Raw genomic sequence first — 20228 nt, 5'->3', positions numbered from 1 at the left:
CAGTCATTATGAACCTTACAGCAGTCTATAGGTCATGTGGAGGTGTCTGTACTGTACTTTTTGGACAACCCAGCATTACCAAAACTTGCAGCTTGAAATCCATCCATGAATCCTTTTTAGTATCTGCATATCCAGTTCAGTGGAAGGGGGTCTGGAGATTATCGCAGCCGTCCTGGGCCACTCCATCTGTGAAGTCTCAAAATTAAACAAAACAGTTGATCTCTTTATGCACCCAAAAGTGCTGCACTTTGTCTGCTGCTGCTTTTTAGTAATGTCATTGTAAACAAACAGTGTCAACAGTAAAAGGGTAAATCCAGGCGAACTCGTGCCCCGGCATGTTGCACAGTCAAACACGGACCAAAGCAAATATTTGTGCTGTGATATTTGTATTCACTTGTACTCCTTAACTTTCTATGCCAAGATTCACAGCAAAGATCCAAACCAAGTGTCTCATGTAGCCTTCTGATTTGCATGTGTTCATATTCTGTAGAGGGAACATTGTTAGGATAACTGAAGGACCAGGACCCGAGTGGCCTAATTCTAAAAATACACCAGTGAGGATTACTTTGGAGATAAGGTCTCTGCTTTTATTGATCTTATACTTTTACTCTCTCTTATCTTTTAGATCGACCTTGTATAATTCAGTATTTGTATGATGATGCCAATAAACTTTAAAACAGAACAGAGTGACACAAACAAACAAAGAGAAACCAACTAGAAAGGAGCACCGCATTTGCGGGCACACCGACGAAGCTGCAAAACAAGACAGCCTGTTCTCGGCCTCTATTGGAAGGCGGCCACAGAAAGCCACTGGACCGTGTCTATTATGGTGACTTACAAACAGCAAAGTTTCCTAAAACAAGCTGTGGAAAAAGAGAAGGGAGACTTTACAGAGAGCGGTAACAAATGGGAGCTGTTTACAGACTGTAAACAGTTTCATTTCTGTTCACCAACTGTTCAGATGAACAACAAAGTGCAGAAGCATGAAGTGGATCTGAAGAAATGATACACTGAGAGGTGACACGAGTTTTTTTATTTCCACATTCACTGGTCCTCTTAGTGGTGAACCACAGACTCAGTACAGGGACACTTGGCCTTTGAGTGACACTCATAGAGTAAAAGGTGAAAACTGCACGTCTATGAATTTAAGGGAAAACAACACATAAAGGTTAAAATATTTTCCCAAGACATTTTTCCAAACTTAAAACTAAATGGATTGAATATAAAAGTATGACTGGCAGCTAATGGCTTAAATCTTACATAAGGTCCTCTCTCATCTGTTTGTGTTGCTCCTACGTGCCTCCAACACTGACCGTATCCTGTCAGGCACAGATAACAGGGTGATGGCTTACAGTGCGTTACATAACAGGGAGCTAAAGTACAATTTCCTGCAGAAATTGTACTTCCCATTAAACTTCACACATACTTTAACACTTTAAAATCACTGTAAAGGGAACATTCACAACTATTTTTCATCCACCTGGCCAGGCATGACTTCAAATGTTTCCACTCATTCCTCTGCATGACTCGACTTTTAAAACTCCTTTCAGCGTGCATAAAGACACGAGGTACATAACTAGTGACAGTGAAAATCCTCCAACACACACACATATGGCATCGCAGCAAGAATAATTTCACAGTTGCTGTTGTTCACAAAGAAATGTTGAAAGCTGTGTGAATTAAGCAGCGCTGCAAATTATAGCTGATCGTTGGAAACAGACTTTGCTCCCTTCGTGTTTATGCGGCAGTCAGCGAACGCGCTCCCGTTCAGCTCAAAGACACAAACACTTCAGTCGGCTCCGGCTGGCCTTTTTTTTTTTTTTTTTTTTTAGAAATACATGTTTAACCTAATGCACAAACACAAAATACTTGTGATTTTAATAAACCAAACGTCTGGATTGTGAATGATACTAATGTTACATAAACACAAAGAGGACTTTTTTTCTGAGTGTAATCACTGAGGTAAAAAGGTGATTATTAATTGTTCCATTCCCATTAGCAGCACATTTTGTGGGGTGAGCTTATGTTAGGTGGCGGCTGGTCTGAAATCAGATTCAGGATCACGGTTTAGGTTTGTTACTGCTTTCTTCATACCAACAATAAACTTTTGTTTTTTCCGCCCTCTCTCAAGGAGAGAGAATAGTCCACGACAAAAATCCAAGTCCAGCAGCACGCTGAAAGCATTTTGGTTCCTCCGACATGTGCTCTCTTCTTCTTAATTTTCCTCATTCTCTTTCCTCAGTCTGCCATCACCCGCTCGTCTCATATCTGCCGAGCTTCTTTGGATCCTTGCTGGGCATGCACCAGTCATCGGCCTCTATGGTGGACTGGTAATGCCGCAGGGCCGACTTGTTGAAAACAGGAAGTCTCTCCACAGACTCTGAAGACAGGGCCTGGTGATACAGCACGGAGGGAAACTCATTACTGGAGTCTAAGCACACCCCCACCCACCCCGCTCTCCTACCGAGGTCCATGTGTGTCTAATTAGAACTCAGTAGCCTGTTTACAACCACATCCCTCTTTCTCCAGAATGTAACCTTGTAAATTATACTAACAACATTTCTGTATTAAATAGTTACTCTACATCTGCCTCCACTCGGCCTATCCAGTACATCCGGCTAACAGCATGTAAGCTTGTTAACTCTGCACCAACTTGGCCTTCAACATTATTTTTTGACATTATGTGTTAAGGTGGAGTTTTTCTCACCTTCAAGTATATGACCGCTGCTGTGCCATAACCCTCCATGGAGTAGAGCTGCAGGTCTCCCTGGAAATACTTGGCGTACAGGCGGGAAATGGGCAGGCCATAGCCGAAACCAGCCTGAATAAAGGTCGGGAAAGCAGAAACATAACAAGGTTACACTGTCTTTATAGATTAATCTAAAACTACTGCAACATTTAAAAAAAACTCAGTTTTAGAAGTCCTCAGTTTCTCTCATGGTTACAGTTTAAACTAGTGAACCACTGCTGACTGCATTTCACGGTGTAATAAGCTCATTTGCAGCCATGTTTGTGTAAGTGTCTGGTTAAAACAGGGTGAATTAGACTCAGGTTTACTCTTAATGTCAGGTCCAAAGCCATTAGCAAGATTTTACTGAACTTTACTTATGTTTAAAATATAATTATAGACCTTTTTTTCTTTTAAATATTGCACTTTTCTTGGCTAAATTAAAACATGCTTAACACAAAGACATTGCAAATATAAAAATAACACCAGAATAATCACAAAATCACCTCCAAAAGAAAGAAAAACTAAGAACAATCAAGAATTGTGAAAATGAGATTTAAAAAACTTGTCAATAAAGGGAAGTTTTACTCCATTTCACCCCTTGAAAGCATATTGGGAGTAACCCTCGAGGCTCTTTTCTGAACTGAGTGGTTTCTGTGATATTTCAGGCCTGCTTACAGAACCAAATGACAGGGTTTGCCACAAACGTTAGTGAGGGTGGTCTCTGCCTCTGCAGCTATCCTTGGAAAAAACCCAGTCGTTAAACCCAGTCTTTATTGATTTGTGCTGTCATTAAGGTTTCAGAACCTATCATTAAAGGTACAGGCAAGGTCATCAAATGTTGTCTTTAGCAGAGATTTAACAGACAAAAAAAGTTTCCATTATAAGTCACTGGACGTTTGTAGCCTTCCACAGTTGAGCAGCTCTAACGTCACAGGCCCAGCCACCTTTGAGGTCTAGCTATGACCCAGCAGAGCTCGATTCACCCACATTGAGGTCCACGATTTGAACGATAGACAAAATTTTTTGTAGTTTTGCCTCTGTGCACCACCACAGTGCAGTTTAAAGTAAATTATCAAGATATCATTGATGTGCAGACTTTCATTCAAGCAGTTCACCCAAAAATTTGCATTAACTGGTTAGGAATTACAGTCATTTTTATACATAGTACTGCATTATAAGAGGCCTAAAATAAAGCTGTGTAATTTTAAACATAAGAACTGCTTTTAAAACTTGATGAAAATCCTCTGTAGTCAATGACAGCCTGAAGTCTTGAAGCCATGAACATCACTAAATGCTGTGTTTCCTTCCTTGAGATCTGCCAGGACCTTATTGCTGCCTGTTTTCACTTGCTTGTTTTTTGCGTTTTGGTCTCTCTGCCTTCAGTTTTTGACTTCAGTAATTATAAAGCATGTTCTGCTGGACTGAGATCAGGTGACTGACTTGGCCATTGAAGAATATCCCATTTCTTTGGCCTGAGAAACTCATTGGTTGCTTTCTGCAGTCACTTCATCAATAAATGCTAGTGACCCAGTTACACTGGCGGCCACAGATTCCTATGCTATGACATTCCTTCCACCATGTCTGACAGATAATATGCTATGCTTCGGAATATGAGCGGTCTCTCCCTCTCCATACACGTCATGTTGATCTTGGTTTCATCTGTCCAAAGATTTGTTTAAAAGAACCAAGAAGGCTTTTTTAAATAGATATTTTCTGGCAAAATCTAATCTGGTCTTTCTGTTCTTAAGTTTAAACACCAGTTTCCACCTTGTTGTAAACCCTCAGTATTTCATGAAGATATCTGTTAATTGTAGACTTTGATGTGTATAAAAATGGGTATAATTCCATTCTAAAATTGTTGTTAACCTCCATTAATTAAAGCTGAAAGTCTACATTTTAATCACATCCTGACTGAGTTTTAAATCCACTGTTTTGAGGTACACAGGCAAAACTGCAACAATGTTGTCACTGTTCAACTACCTATGGACTTAACTATATTTGGGAGATGACAGTGGGACAAGGATAGAGCTTTGATGAACACCACAATTTCAACAGGCAAAAACTGTGGCCACAGAACAGGTTCTGTTTCAGTGGCAGGAACAGAGGTCAGGTATTTTTTTAGTTTGTTTAATGGAAAACAAGAAGACAACAACAAGTTTTTGATGCCACCATGTTCCCCCACCATCTTGAAAACAGTGGCCAAGATTGAGAACACCTTTCCAACTAATCACGTTTGATGTATGTGGCTCGAGACTGAATAAATTTCCACCTCAGCCTCTTCCTCCTTACCTCCGGCACCATTTCCTGAACTGAAGTCAGGGCTCTAACACACGAAAATGTGCATAAATATGCTCATGTATTCCAGATATTGTTGCAGTTACTTACTGTCAGCACATTATTAGACATGTAGCCCCCCCAGTCTCCAGACAGCAGACAAAGTTATAACAGCTGTTTTACAGCTGATTATAAACTCCTATTATGACAGCTAATGTTAGGCTTGAGTGTCCTAAAAATCTCACTTTTCCTCTGATAAACAGTTTGATTAAGTTCTCATATCATACAAGAGTTTATTTGCTAAATCTAACAATGTTAGATCCACTTCAAGAAAAGTTTCACTGATGCTGGCTAATAGCAGCTAACAGAGGATAATAGCAGCTAACAGAGACTAACAGGAGCTATCAGAGATTAACAGCAGCACTCACAAAAAAGGTCAAGATATCCTGAACAACTCATCGAGTCCTGTGGGAATTTGTACGGCATGTTCAGAATAAATAGCCAGGGACACCGAGGATACTGACAGCTGAGCTAAACAGCAGACTAACAGCCTGCATCACTTGCTGCAAATGAACAGCGGTCAGAGTTCCTAAATAGCCACAACAGCTTCAACCCCACCACCTTCAACTTCAAGAGGAGCAGTGTTACTGAGCTCTAGTAGTAAGATTTGCACCTTTAAGGACAAAAAAAAGCCTAAAAGCAAGTGTGACAGTGTTAGTCTCACCAGAGGGGCATTACGACCATTGTCTACGCGGACTGGACTGGGAGCTGTGGAGTACATGTAGCTGAAGAGACGTTCAATCTTCCTTAGAGGGACTCCACCTCCTCTGTCAGACATCTAAAAATAAAGCACAAGTATGCTGCATTTACAAGAGTTCTCTTAGTGTTTAACTCTTTATCATTTGAACATAATCTAAACAGCGGTACTTTACGTATCTAGTCTGCAGGTTAGTTGTATTTATGGTATATACCAAGAGCAGACTTAGAACAAAGTACAACACGTACAGTGCTGCCTGGAGCTTAAATGTTCTGGCCTATTATCATGCGTGGTGTCCTCATTTACTTTGATAGTGAGATCCTCAGTGCCCAGTGAAACACGAACTTTGATCAAGGGCAACGTCGTGCTCGTCTCGTGCGTCTCTACTGTAGCTCTCATGGCATTCTGACAGAGGACATGGAGTCAGAAAAACAAGTGAGGAGACACATGAGGAACAGCAATAAATGTCCTGTTTTTAATAGTGCGTTAATACTGTACCTTGAAGAGCTCAAAGAGCATATGGTAGAGATGTGATGGCACATATACAATTTGGATGGGCTGGCCAGGGTTTTTGGCTGTGAAACATTTCAAAACATTGACCACAAAAACACTTTTAAATGTATTAAAACTGTCACAGATATTTAACCATTAGGGTCTTATTAAAAGGTGTGCAGCTGGTCTCTTAAATCTCTTCCTTCCTATCTCTTCCTGGATAGAATAAACTATATATTTGAGCAACTCTCACCATATCATGTAAAAGAACGGGTGTCTCTATATCGTATATAACGGTGTGTATCTATATCATCTATATATTTAAAGAGCAGTTTCTTTTTCTGTTTTAACAGTTTTTTAACAGTACAATTTTTTAAGAAGAAAAAAAATGACATAAACCTATCTTTACTATGTAGATATGAATGTTACGGTTCAAGTTTGGGAACCTCTAGTGTCGAAGTTTTGGCAGAGCCAGCAAACAGGAAACGGATAACTTCAGTATAAAACTAACAAAGATTATGTTCAGGAGAACAGCGGGGCCTTGTTCCAAAAAGCCGGTTCAACGGGCTCTGCGTCTATCCTAAAACTTCTAGTTTCCTTGAGAGTTCATTCTATCAATTCTTGGTATGTCCACTCTGAGTTAAATACGTGCATGAGTAGAAGAAGAAAGCGATGGTGCTTCGGTATCAGGATTTGCAACAAGTAATGAGCAGAACCTTTCTTATCCAAATTGTGACTCTGTGCCGCAGAGTTAGAAAAATTGAGACTACAGATTTTATTCTGAGCTGATTACAACCCTGTGACATAATTCCTGCCGCCGTCCTTATATATTAATGACAGAATCATTGTAAAGGTAAAGCTAAACGTGTCTACATGTCTCAATAAATCGCCGCAACTTTTTTTCATTTTCCTACATAGTAAAGATAGCTTAAGACTTTTGCACAGCACATTTTGACTAGCTGCAGTCTGCATTCAAAAGTCCACAACAATCCTAAAGTCATTACACCCAAATATACTCACAAGTATTTACCTAATCAGCAGGTATTTTTCCGCCATTTGGACCAATTAGGCCAAGTCAAATGATTGTTTAAGCAGTCGTTTAAACAGTGTTTACAACAGTAACATGCAAGCAATGCTTTAGCACCTTCATGGAGTCAGTGTTATAAAGATGTGACCTGATGATTTTATTCTGAGCTGATAATAAATCCACAAGGTCCAGTGATCGCTGTTTCTACGCTCATGACAGCTTAATTATAAAACTGTCAAACATGCGTAAAGAGCAAACATGCAACTGGGATTTCAGTGTTTGTGAAGATGTAAACTTCTGCAAGTGACTGCATTCTTATACGTGTTCTAGTATCAACCGTACATATGAGGAACTGAGTGTCAAAAAGCGATGTCAGCTGCAGCAGAAGGGGAGGAGTCAAAGATGAAGAAACCCTGCCAGTGATCGTGATTGGTTAACAAAGCCTGTCACCCTGATAACTATCTTAGAGTTTCAGTTCGTTCTGTTTCTGGAACAGGAAACCCAGCAAAACTTTCCTCTCGCAGAAGTCAACAAGCAGAAAATCCAAGCAGTGCTACGTCCTGAATTAAACCTTAGTAAACCTTATTTTTTTTAAACACTTACAATTGACTTCTGTGACCTTCATATCTGGAGAGGTCAGGTAATACTGCTCACACAGCATCTTCGAGGTTTCGTAGGCATCTGCAAAGTGAATCAAGAAACGTGACGTTCTCAGCGTGAGAAACTGTTACCACGACAAAAAACCCCAGACCTGCACATCCTGAAATAACAAGGGTATAGAAGCCCTCGCTCTTGTTCTCACAGCGATCATATGTGCACACGCACTACATAACAACACAACACCGCTTACACACACTACGTGTGTTGACTCAAAACATCAGGCAATAAAAGGTCAAAAGGTCACGAAGCTGTATGAACAGACAAGTAGTGGAAAACAGATAACACACAGCGTGCATGGGTGTGAGTGTGTGTGCATAGCTATGAGAAACATCATTCTTTACCTTTTATTACTTCCACAACGTCACAGGTGGGGTCAATGCTGCCGATATGCTTGGGATGGGCCGGATTTACACTGCCGTCAAATATCAATGCTAAAGTAGACATATATTTAAAAAAAAAACAATGAGAGGCTCATCTATCACACAAACACAGTATACATGCTTCAGCTGGAAATAAATCCAGATTCATTAAAATAGTCAGTGTGACAGCAGTGCTACACCGCTGTTGTTATCAGGTTGGGCCTTGATTATGTCATACTGGTTATAGATGTAGTAGCCAACACTAGGTGTGGAAGTCCATAATCAACACATTGTAATTCACCTTTACCTCCTCTTTGCAAAAGCAGGATCTGAATCGTTTTCTGCTACTGCAGCTTTAAAAAAATGCTCTTAAAAATACACAAGAACACAACTCGGTGCTGAATCAGCTCATCAAGTGTAACTTAAAGCTTTTGGTTTTACTTCCACTTAACCTTCTTTTTTTATTTTAGTTCCTTTTATATTAACTTCTAGTGATGTACACTGGCCTGGCTAAATAAGTGCTGCCAGCTTCTTTGGAAATTTATATCTCTAACAGAGCTTCAGCTGTAAAACCTGATTCCCTAACATTAGGTCCTTGATTTGTTTACCATTGACCAACAATACAGAATTTAAAGGAAGCCAGTGGGCTCAATAGTATTTCTTAGGGTGTTGTCACCACCTATAGTATGTTTATTCTGGTATGAATGTTTGTAACTTTTCACCCGTGATCTGATTTAATTTCACACAGAGAAAACTCCAAGTGAAGTCCAAGCAAAAGAATTACAAGACAGAACATTCAGTCTGCTTATTGGAGCAACAGAAATAAATACAGGAGGAAGGTTTCTGTGCTCTGGACTATCGGAGAACACTGAGAATTTACGTTCATTTCACAGCTAGCTGCTTGCCCGTACAGACCTTTGCACATGTATTGTCCATTGCTGCATCCCAGAATGCAAAGCTTACATGGCTACAGGAAGTTTTTTAGCTCAAATTCACACCATAAACGAACTGCACTGGAGTTCATTAGGAACCAGACTGAGACCAGCACCTGAGTGCGATTACAGTGTTCACACCAGACTAAACCTGGCAGGTGTGAAAACACCCTTAAACCTCATTTATTTCACTTTTATTTACATGAAAACTCCAGAGGGCTCCTTTAATGACATGAACTGTGAATGATAACAACTGTGTGGATTAACTCACAGCTAATCACAGGTAACTATACTGACTGTGCTGGTTCATGAGCATGCGTGTGGAGATGCGGCTCATGTAGAAGCGGTCCAGGAAGTACTGAACGTTCTGGTTGGTGACGGGGTCCACGCCGAAAGCCTCCTTGTACTCCACCACCCCCTGAGCCATGGTGGGCACCACGTTGTTATGCCGGTTCCTGATGTTTACTAGAGTCTGTGTAAAGCTGGGGACAACATGATAAATGCATGAATATGTGAAGGGACACGATGATTGTGAGAGTTACTGCACATCAGCATAGAGAGCACATCACATCTTCTAGGTCAGCTATATAAGAATTCAGCTGTAGAAGTGTGCTATTATAAATGCAATTAGCAAGTTTAAGGAAGTGCTTTGAGTGAAGCAATTTCTAACAGATGGCACCTGACAAAAAGTCAAAGCAAACATCAGGCGGTAAATGCACTGAATGAATAAACCAGGTGAACAACTTGAGATTAAACAACTACCGTCCCACTTTCTCTTGCACAATGATGCCTTGGTTTTATCTTGTTTTAGAATTCCAAAGCATTCATTTTGCTCCTCCCTTAAAATCCAGTTCACTAACTGTCAGACTGGGGCATGTTTAGTTGAGCTCGAGCGGATATGACGAAAATGAGACTTCAACCAATGCAGGGTATTTGTGATTTCATGTGAGCATGAATGGCAGAACTGTATCAGGGATTCAGACGATTGCACTACTGATTAATTAACAGATGTTGAATTGGCATTGGTCATCACTCACCTAATAAATAATCTGATTTGTAACAAACACAAAAAGCCTGGCAGAGACATTTGTTTACAGTTAGTACACGTATAGTGAATAGTTTCTGCATACGACTTACTTTTTCAGGACATCCTTATCGTCTGGATCTTTTTCTAAAAAGTCTATAAGCTCCAACAAACTCTGAGAATACCTGATGGACACAGAAGAATAGATTTTACAGCAGCACAGTTTAATTTATCACATATCAAAAGGGCAAGAAAGGCAATAAAGAAGCATGTTAAAGAAGCTACTCTGGGCAGAATTCTGCTGTAGCTGTTGGAATATGACATAACAACGTCCTCTCTTTAAATAAAAGATGATTGTTGTTGGTCTAGACCAGTGAATGAGGAAGTGCTGAGCTCATCTAGTCATGCTCTCTTGCGCCGCCTCACTGGACAAAAACTGGGTGAAAGGTAACCAGCAGTGTAGCTTCAACTCAACACACTGAGCGTGTCCCTGAACTGACCTTCTGGGGCCTCGATTTCTGCTGAAGGCACACTGTGCAAACAGACATCCTGTAAGAGACGTTTTGTGCAACTTTGCCCACAAATGCCAAAGCCTCAAGTGTCTTGACTTATCAACACCAATAACAAACAACAGATCGATGCTTTTTGCAAGTAAAGCTCAGGGGAAAAAGGACGCTACTGTCCATGAGGTACATGGCCAAATATAGTTGCTGCTGTGACTTCTATTTAAGAGTGGGGTTGGGCAAGAGCCTTTTGTTACCTGGGCTTAGTAAGTTGTACATCATCAATACGGATGGCATACCATTTGTAGTCTGTGATGCTGCTTTGGTGGAAAAGCAAACTGCTATTTTAGTTGTCAAGAAAAGCTGGCTGAGCTCTTCAATCATGCAAACAAACAAGGCTGACTAGCTTACATCTGTAGTTTTTGCTTTGTGATGCATACAGTAAAATCTAGAGGCAGAACCCACAACAGTAAAACTCCAGTAAATGGGGCGTTATCCACTACAGGAACCAGTGGAGAAACTCCAGTGCATTCCCACCACAAGGACTAGAGCTTTCTATAAGTTCAGGAACTCTTGAGGGCTAAACATGCCAAACTGGTCACAAAGCACTTTATTTTAGCCACCATTTGAATGAAAGACATTTACAGAAGGAAGTGAACCACACCTGGCCCAACCTCTTTAGACTAGGAACAAAAGTTTCAGCTGCTTTGGTCAGAGACATAGCTACAGTATCATAACAATAAAGAGGTCACAGCTGTTCTTCTCACAGTCAACATGCTAAAAAACAACATGGTTATGAGTTCTCCTGCATATACACACACCTCTACTTGTTTACAACGTTTCCTGCTTGGATTGTGCACCTTGAAATTGGAGTGTGCACATAGGTTCACGCTATATGGAATGCTGGTACAGCTCCTCTTTGAAGGTTGTGACAACAAACAAAAAAATGGTGTACAGATGGCATGCACCAAGTAGCATGGATTCCTCAAAAGTCAAAAACAGGTGCTGCATCCTCACAGAGCACCGCTGAAGTGAGACCAGGCATATGTGTTAATAATTAAGTCATAAAGCCCCACTGGGACAACACAATCATGTGAAACAGGGACTGGCTGTCTTATCTAATCCAGAACAGATCATAAAACATGTTCCCAGATCAGGTGCCAAGCGAGTGCACAGAAATCCTCTGGCTGAGAAAAGAAGGGATTTGATGCACATTTAAAGTTAACAGTCACACAACCTAAGGTGCAGATTAGCAAAACTACAGGATGGCTGTATGTGTGAAGTTACTGTAGATATGCAGATGCTGTAATGTGTGGGAAGTAATATTATGAGGTGATAAGCAGAGGGCGTGAGTGACCTGCATGCTTTGAATGACCAGTTGAACAGTGCAGGAGTCTGGGATTCATAACTATGTTTTTTGTTGCTGTGCATCTGAATTTCTTACCAGCTGGTGAGGAGCCTCAGTGATGGAGTGCCGAGGAGTTTGTCAGGGAGGAAATCAATTTCCTTCATGATGTTGGCCAATCTGACAGGAAGCTCCTGGCGGAGGAACACAAAGGAGGTCTTCTCACATGCATTGGCCGAGCCTGCAGTCACGTGAGAGCCAACATCAGGGAGAAGAAGAAAAAAATCACTGAGCAAGCACAAAAACATGACCTCTGTGTCATCTTTGTGGGCATATGCTTCCTTCGGGCAGTTTGTTTCGCACCTGAGCTGAACATTGACCTACGATTAAAATCAGGAAAACTACCACTACCACAGACACACACGAACACATAAATAAATATATAAATAAATAAAATAAAAACAACAACAATTTGCTCTAGTTCACTTACCAAAGTCGATGAACTGCTTCATAGACAGGGGAGATGGAGAAAACTTAGAAAACCTCTCCACTTGTTTCGGTATCCCACCCACAAAGTTGTTTTTCAGCAAAAACTGAGCGAACTTCATTTTTTCCCCTCTCCCCTTTGCAGACCCCAACTCAGAAACAAACAGTCCTTTCTCTCTTCAGCACAGCCCAGTTTGACGACTCTCAGCTAGCTCGGTGTCATACCTCTGAAGAGCTTCGAGGAAACTGCCTGTGGGTTCCCCGGTGTTACTGTTCTCTAGCAGCGTCTTTGCATTTTACAGGCTGCTTTGTGCCCCTCAAATTCAACTTCAGTGCTGTGTTACGTGTGTTGTTGACTGTAGACGGGGAAGGGGGGAGGGGAGTGCGGAGAATGACATCAGAAACAACCAATCAGAACCCGAGTTGTCCTCACTTTGGGTGGAGTCATTTTAGCATCGAGGGATGCTAAACGTGCTCTACGTGCATCCCCTACCGACGAGATCTCTGAACTACTTATCTGATTTAAACTTTTTCTATCCTTAGAGTAAAAAAAACACTGATTACGTACATATATATGGATGAAACCCGCAAATATCCAAACCACAAATTAAATCCTCTTTATTTGTTAAAGTTATGCGTCGGAAATGCTGAATAATTCCTGTTCACCTTTTAGATCTAGCCGTTTAAAACGCACTTCTCAATCTTGACCACAAGATGGCGGCGTTCGCAGTTCTGGTCAAATAAGGTGGGATTTCACCCCCTCTTTCTTCTCAGCATCATCCTGCTCTCTCTTCCTAGGGATGTATCGGCGTGCCGTGCACCTGTTTCATCTGTTGTTTGAGGTCTTCGGGCGGTGAAATGCCCCGTTTTAACCCGTTTTGTCAGTAACCACACGAAAAGGCTTAACCGACCTCTTCGGTGGTATCACAGCGGCTTTGATACGGTGTCATTTGGACAGCGGTGGAGGATGTGTTGATTTGTCTTTCCCGAGGTGCAGCAGTGAGACAGCATCTTTGCCGGTGACACATCGTTATCACTACGAGTGGACGAGGAGGTACGAGTGAAACAATAACACTATTCGCTGTACGGTTGTTTTCGGTGAATTAGAACCCTTTTGTGTTGTTAAATGTCATTGTAACGCTGATGACAAGGCCTTAAAGGCGTCGACGTTTGTATAAATGCTGTCACATTTGCAATTAGCTAGCAGCGAATGCCTTAATGGCGATAGCCGTCAATGGAGCACAGTCATTTTTGCTTTTCTTCCTGTTGCATATGTAGTTATGTTTTTTATCTTTTCTGTTATGACTCTGTATGTGTCAGCTCTGTTGTGCTAATGTGTAAGAAGATAAAACGACCTACAGACGCGCAGCTAGGTTTAATTATGTGCGTAACACTCAGGTTTGGTGATAGTTTTGAACCTCTGCCATACACTCACAAACCATTTCATTAGGTACACCTTGCTAGTACCATGTTTGGCCCAATTTTGCCTCAGAGCTACCTTAATTCTTTATGACATACATTCAGTAAGGAGGTGGAAACATTCATTGGAGATTTTGAGCCATATAGCTAGGGTAGCATCACACACTTTCTGCAGATTTGTCGGCTGCACATCCATAATGGGAATCTCATGTTCCGCCACATCCCAATGCTCTACTGGGTTGAGATCTAGTGATTGTGGAGGGGATTTGAGTACAGTGAACTCATTGTTATGTTCAACAAAGCAGTTTGAGATGATTTGAGGTTTGTGGCTTGGCACATTATCCTGCAGGGAGCAGCCATCAGAAACCTGGTCATGCCCATCATAAAAGAATGGACAAGGACAGCAACAATACATCAGCACAAAAAATGATGATCAGCTGGTAGTAAGGCCCCCAAATTATGCCAAAAAATATCTCCCACACTATTACGCCACCATTGTCAGCCTGAACTGTTGATACGAGGCAGGATGGATCTGTGGTTTCATGCCGTTTAACCCAAAGTCTGACCCTATAATCCAAATGTCACAGCAAAAATCGAAATTTGTCAGACCAGGTAATAATGCTTTGTTCAACTTTGATCATAGCTGACTGGAGCGCCACCTTGGTGTGGTCTGCTGCCTGTGTGGTCATCAACAACGCACTTTCTCTCTGAGAACTGCTGCTCACTGGATATTTTTCAGAAAGTTTTCTGTAAACCCCAGAGATGGTTTTGTGGGAAAATCCCAATAGATCAGCATTTTCTGAAATACTGAGTCCAGCCTGTCTGGCATCAGTTACTATGCCCTGTTCAAACTGTCTTAAATCGCCTTTTTCCCCGATTCTGATGCTCAGTTTGAAATGCAGACGGTCGTTTTGACCATGTCTAAATGAATTGAACTGATACTGCGTAACTGGCTGATTAGATATTTGTGTTGATGAGCAGTTGAACTGATGTACCTAATAAATTGGCCAATCACTTCTATATTGTTGCTACTGCGTGCAACAGCTAATACAGGCATCAAATTAGCAGCCTGTAGCAGGCTCATAGTTAGATGATCTCAACCAGTAGGTCACATGGTGCAGCTCTAAGGGTTAAATTAAATGAAAGAATTAGAGTAGAGCTTAATTATACAAAGGTTTTAAGAAAACTTTGTTTTGTTAAGCCCTGGCTTTAGAACTGCACACATGGATGCCCCCATTCGTTGACATGGCATAGGTGGGTGGGGCAAGCATCAAATAGGAAGTTGATCCTGAGTTAACTTACACAAGGTAAAGCTAGTTTTTCTCAAAAGGTCATAAAATTGTTACAGGGAGTCTGCTTTAAATACCATTGATAACTATATAAATGTGATGAACTACTGCAACTAAACAGCATTCTGAATGTGGCAATAACATGTTTATATCTTTGAAATTATGCTGTTTTAGCCCATTCACCCAGCTGTGTTTGGGTAAAGAATAATGAAAAAAATAAATACATTTTCAACCTTGTAATAGAGAACCATTGTGTATATTCTCTGTACTTCACTCTGCCAAGATTGCTCTCTTCAGTGTTCAGTATTGACCCACTTATCCCAGACACCTGGAGCTTCTACAGCTCAGACTGGGCCACTTCCCAGGTGGCAGTCGCTAGTAGCGTAAGGTGGGTTCTTTGAAGAGCCCCACTTGGCTCAGTAAGGGTGGCAGCTGTTCCATGACACAAGAAATATATATAAAATATATGTATTTGCTGTTGATATTTGGTTATGCTAACCGATATTGTTTTGGCTTTCAAGTCAAAAATCCAGTTTTGGACTGTCAAAGCTTTTATATAAGCTTTTTTTTGTGTGTCATTGACCCATACAGATTTATTAGTGCCACTAAATCAATGCTTAATACAATCATATGTAGTTCATTCCTATTTGGTCGTCTTACTTTAAGCCCCGCAGGACACCATGTCGGACAAAAGCGACCTAAAAGCTGAGCTTGAGCGCAAGAAGCAGCGCCTTGCCCAGATCAGGGAGGAGAAGAAGAGGAAGGAGGAGGAGAGGAAGAAGAAAGAGGTAAGGAAAAAAGTGAGTAAATTCCCACCATCGTCACTCATTTTGTATGTTTTCCTTTTTTGTGTGCGGTTGACTGATTTTTTGTCAGGTTGTGACACACGAACAGCATCTATGCATGTGCACAAGGTTGGTGTTTTAAGTATGGATCAAAATGTGCATGCAGCTGCATGTCTTAACCTATGATGTTTGAGCAGTGTAGCTGTTCTTTGAGTTATGATGAATAAACTGGTGGGGTTTTTTTTAACTTATCCCGAGCAGACGGAAAGCCAGCAGAAGACAGAAGCGACCCCAGAAGATTCAGATTTAGATCGCAAGCGTAGGGAGACTGAGGCCCTGCTGCAGAGTATTGGAATCTCACCAGAGCCTCCACTAGGTATGCAGTATTGTAATAAATGAGTACTAATTTAGAAAAGAGTGTTGCTTTGCTTTTATGATGAATCTTTAAATATCCGAGCAGGTTAAATCCTCAGGGTCACTTGAAACGAGCTTTTGGAAGATCTCTGTTCTCTAGTGGTCTGAAATTGCAATAACACCCCCTACACCTCAAAACTGGGTCACTTCCAGTGCTTATTATAAGCTTAGGTTATTTATAACGTGTCTTCAAAAGCTGCTGAACATAAATAGATAATAATGAGTATAAAACTGATAGTCTTTTTGTTTTAGATCTTTTTTTTTAATTTGTCAATGACATGCAGCTTATAATGTAACATTTTTTATTATTTTCAGTCCCGACTCCTGTGTCCCCCTCCAAATCAGTAAGCACACCCAGTGAGACGGGGAGCCAGGACTCGGCCGATGGAGGAGCAGCAGGCAGGTGGGCCAAAATCAAACACTGTATACCGAGCTGTAATTCCAGAAGCCTTAGTTCATCACATTTGTTCAAATCAGTACACTTCTAAGGGTGAACACAAATTTATCAAACATTTTTCACCTTCTCATATCAAACAAAAATTACATTTTAAGTACACGGCTCAAAAAAATTAAAGGAACTCTTTTTAATCAGAGTCAGTTAAACTTGTGGGATATTGATTGTGTCAGTTAAGTAGCGGAGGGGGGTGTTAACCAGCTTCAGTTGCTTTGGTGTTCATGAAATGAACAACAGGTGCACCAGAGGGGCAACAATGAGACATCCCCCAAAACAGGAAAGGTTTTACAGGTGGAGGCCACAGGTGTTTTTTCCCCCCCCCCCCTCCTCATCTTTTGTTTTTTCACTAGTTTTGCATTTGCCTAGGGTCAGTGTCATTACTGGCAGGTGAGGTGATACCTGGAGGTTGCACAAGTAGTCCAACTTCTCCAGAATGGCACATCAATACGTCCCACTGCCAGAAGGTTTGCTGTGTCTCCCAACACAGTCTTGAGAGCATGGAGGAGATTCCAGGAGTCAGGCAGTTACTCTAGAGCACTGCACAGTGTCGTATGAAGTCCTTAAACCATCAGCAGGTCCAGTATCTGCCCCTTTGTGCAAACTGGAATAGGATGAGGACTGCCAGCAGGCCACTGGTGTGAATGTCAGCCATGCATGCAAGCATGTTGGAGCTATACAAACAACTGAGAAGCATTTTAAGTTGCTCCAGTGATGGACTAGCCTGCCACATCATTTTTCACTTTGAGTTTTGAGCGTTTATCATTTTCATTTCCATCAAATGATATGGCATCCTTTGGTTTCTAACATTACCCAGTCCATATCATTATAAATATCCAGCTTGATTTTTTCCCCCTCTGAGATCTGATGTGCTTTAAAAGTGTTCCTTTAATTCTTTTCGACCAGTGTATTTGCGTGGGAGACACTTGAAAACCATGACAGACCATGACAGACGTGTTTGGTTCTCTTTGAGAACCATACAACAAATTTTATAGTTGTTCACCGATGCCGGGCTTCTTGAAGACTAAACGTCTTAAAAGGATAATGATTTTAAAAGGCTTTTGGCTGTGGGTGTTTATGGTTCATATGACATATTTTCTTTCTTTCCTTGTGAATGGCACAACAGGTTTAGGTAAGGATGAATGTTCCTAGTGGTGAGGTTAGGTTTTGAATTTGGTGTCTTTCATTTGTCATGGCATCCAGTGCTTTGATGACCACTATACAGCTTTTCCTTTCATGTCTTTCCTGTAGAATAAATCCAGATATAAGCTGTTGAAAGCAAGAACCATAGTGGAAAACCTTTAGAAAGCAGCCACAGTGAGCCAATAAAACTAGCTGTTCTATGAAGCAATGGACATGAACCATATGTTTGTCTCAAAGTGGCTCAATTGAGCGTAAGCGACAAAATATAAGCTTTTCCCCTTCCGTAGGCTGCAATCACAGCGCTCGTTCATCATACATGCTCAGGCTACTGCAGGATTTACTTCTACGCCTGTTCATTCATTACTCACCCAGACACGTGCTGGAGATCTCTGACTTCTGCACATGGCTGCTCTGGTGAATGCTGTTGAGACACGAGTGGTCATCAAGCGCTTTCCATTGCTTTTTAACGACAGGATGATGTGTGAGTGATGCCTTCAGGGGTCATTAGTGATGTGATGTTCTGGTACGGCCAGGGGTGGAATTGGGGCTACAGAACATGCAAAAGTTTGTATTAGACAGAAATTGCCTTATGTAGGATTTTTCATCTCTTTTTAGCTTTTACAAATTGGATTTTACAAATTGGTGAGTTAGTGTTAATTCCTGGAATGATTTCTTTTTTTTTTTTTTAACCCCCAAATCCACCCTGAATGATGGCATGCCATTTTGAGCTCTCCATTTGTGGCTGTGTATATGTGTGTCCCTTCTTAGGTCAGGTTTCTCTAAAAACAAGTCCCAAGCACAGACCTCAAGGTAAGCATTTTCATGTTAAACACAGGAATCCCCCTCACCCCCTACCCCCCTACCCCAACCCCCCACACCCTCTCACCTCTCTTTGGCTGAGGTTACCCTCAATGGGAGATTAAACCCACAGTGTTGTCAGTTGTCTTATTTTTGTGTCCTCAACGTTATTTATAGGCTCAAAACAGTGCAGTGCCCTTTCTTCTCTGTTCAGCTTTCCTCCGCTCTTTGCTGGTGTCCTCTCATCTGAAGCTTACCTGTCTCCTCTAATACTGGGGTGAAAGATTTCTGCTCTCATGAGCTGAACCACAGAAGTCATTTCAGTCTTCAGAGAATTGCCAGTGCTGCTTAAAGTGTCATCCCCGTTACTGTAAAACAGCCGGCCTGTCAGGCTAAAGAAATGCCTTGCCACTCTCACCTGGCGCTTTGTAGCACAAGCTGAATGTTAACGGGTGTGCTCGCTGTCCCTGAAGGTATCATCAAGAAGTGTAGTGAAGGCTGGAAGCATTATCCTTTTATGGCTGCTAGAGCTCAACCAAGCTGCCACAGAACTCCTCGGGTTTCTGCAGCAACTCTTTGACTCTTAAATCCCCAAAATGAATCTCAGCATTGAGCTCAGGGATGTATTCAATATTGATGATGTATAGAAAGTACACTGTCATCATGTATGTGAAGCACAGCAATTTTCAAACCCTTGTTCTGTGTGTGTGTGTGTGTGTGTGTGTGCATGTTACATGATTTCCATGTATTGTTTGGCACTAATTTGAATGTGAAACACTGAATTTTACATAAATATGTTTAGAATAACTGTACGGTGGGCGAGGATAGGTACTGAAAAAACAACAGGAGAGCAGCTCTTTAGTTTTAAATAAAAACATCCTGTGAGCCTGAACTTCGACATACCCAGAATACCTTTCTGTTTCTTAGATTCACTTATCGTCACATTGTCGATCAGGATAAAGGGTCAAATGCCGCTGGTTATCAACTTGCTATGTTAACCCAGAGTTTCCGCTGCACGCTTACATGAAAGGAGTGACTGCATCTGACCAATCACGAACATGCATAAGTGTACTGGCATGGATTTTATTTTAAAAAAACTGCACAATTAGAACAGTATGACGATGTTAAACACATAATGCAGACTGAAAGTAACACAGCTGCTACAGATAAAGAAACATTGTGGGGGAGTCGGTTTGGAAATGCACTGTACTGCAGTTTAGTATTAAAAGGACTGTCTGAATGTGTGGGTGCTTTAAGTGCTCAATAAGCCTGGAGGAGAGCTGCTTTATTAATAAAGTTTATTAATAAAGTTTAGCCTTTTTGAATCCAGGAAAGAAAG

The 20228-nt window shown here is 41.3% G+C and overlaps 2 protein-coding genes across 12 annotated transcripts in view; one reads left to right on the top strand and one right to left on the bottom strand.

Moving 5' to 3' along the window:
* Positions 1-1016: 1016 nt before the first annotated feature.
* On the bottom strand, positions 1017-12925 carry pdk4 (pyruvate dehydrogenase kinase, isozyme 4). 2 transcript variants are annotated; one of them, XM_031738805.2, is made up of 11 exons: positions 12595-12924; positions 12204-12345; positions 10370-10441; positions 9530-9714; positions 8283-8372; positions 7885-7962; positions 6261-6337; positions 6069-6167; positions 5730-5843; positions 2708-2821; positions 1017-2393 (listed from the first exon to the last, which is right to left on the bottom strand). In XM_031738805.2, exons 1-11 carry the CDS (start codon positions 12710-12712, stop codon positions 2250-2252), a joined length of 1233 nt encoding a protein of 410 aa, XP_031594665.1. In that variant the 5' UTR covers positions 12713-12924; the 3' UTR covers positions 1017-2249. The 2 variants fall into 2 exon arrangements, 1 of the variants encoding a protein (XP_031594665.1); XR_005609880.1 differs by lacking the exons at positions 1017-2393; positions 2708-2821; positions 5730-5843; positions 6069-6167; positions 6261-6337 and having other exon boundaries at positions 7923-7962; positions 9504-9714; positions 12595-12925.
* Positions 12926-13110: 185 nt separating this feature from the next.
* LOC116319472 (cytoplasmic dynein 1 intermediate chain 1) overlaps positions 13111-20228 on the top strand; it is a 62399-nt gene continuing 55281 nt past the window's right edge. For 2 of the 10 annotated variants that reach the window (XM_039605806.1, XM_039605797.1), the window contains exons 1-5: positions 13111-13644; positions 15965-16098; positions 16345-16459; positions 16813-16900; positions 18860-18901. In XM_039605806.1, the coding sequence (XP_039461740.1) occupies positions 15979-16098; positions 16345-16459; positions 16813-16900; positions 18860-18901 (365 nt within the window). In that variant the 5' untranslated portion in view covers positions 13111-13644; positions 15965-15978. Of the gene's footprint in view, positions 13645-15581; positions 15687-15964; positions 16099-16344; positions 16460-16812; positions 16901-18074; positions 18081-18859; positions 18902-20228 lie in introns of all 10 variants that reach the window. The other 8 variants (XM_039605805.1, XM_039605804.1, XM_039605799.1 and 5 more) reach the window with 7 other exon arrangements.

This window comes from Oreochromis aureus, linkage group 22 (assembly GCF_013358895.1).
Source record: "Oreochromis aureus strain Israel breed Guangdong linkage group 22, ZZ_aureus, whole genome shotgun sequence".
In the NCBI taxonomy this organism is placed as follows: domain Eukaryota; kingdom Metazoa; phylum Chordata; class Actinopteri; order Cichliformes; family Cichlidae; genus Oreochromis; species Oreochromis aureus.
This window is presented reverse-complemented; position numbering and strand designations above follow the sequence as displayed.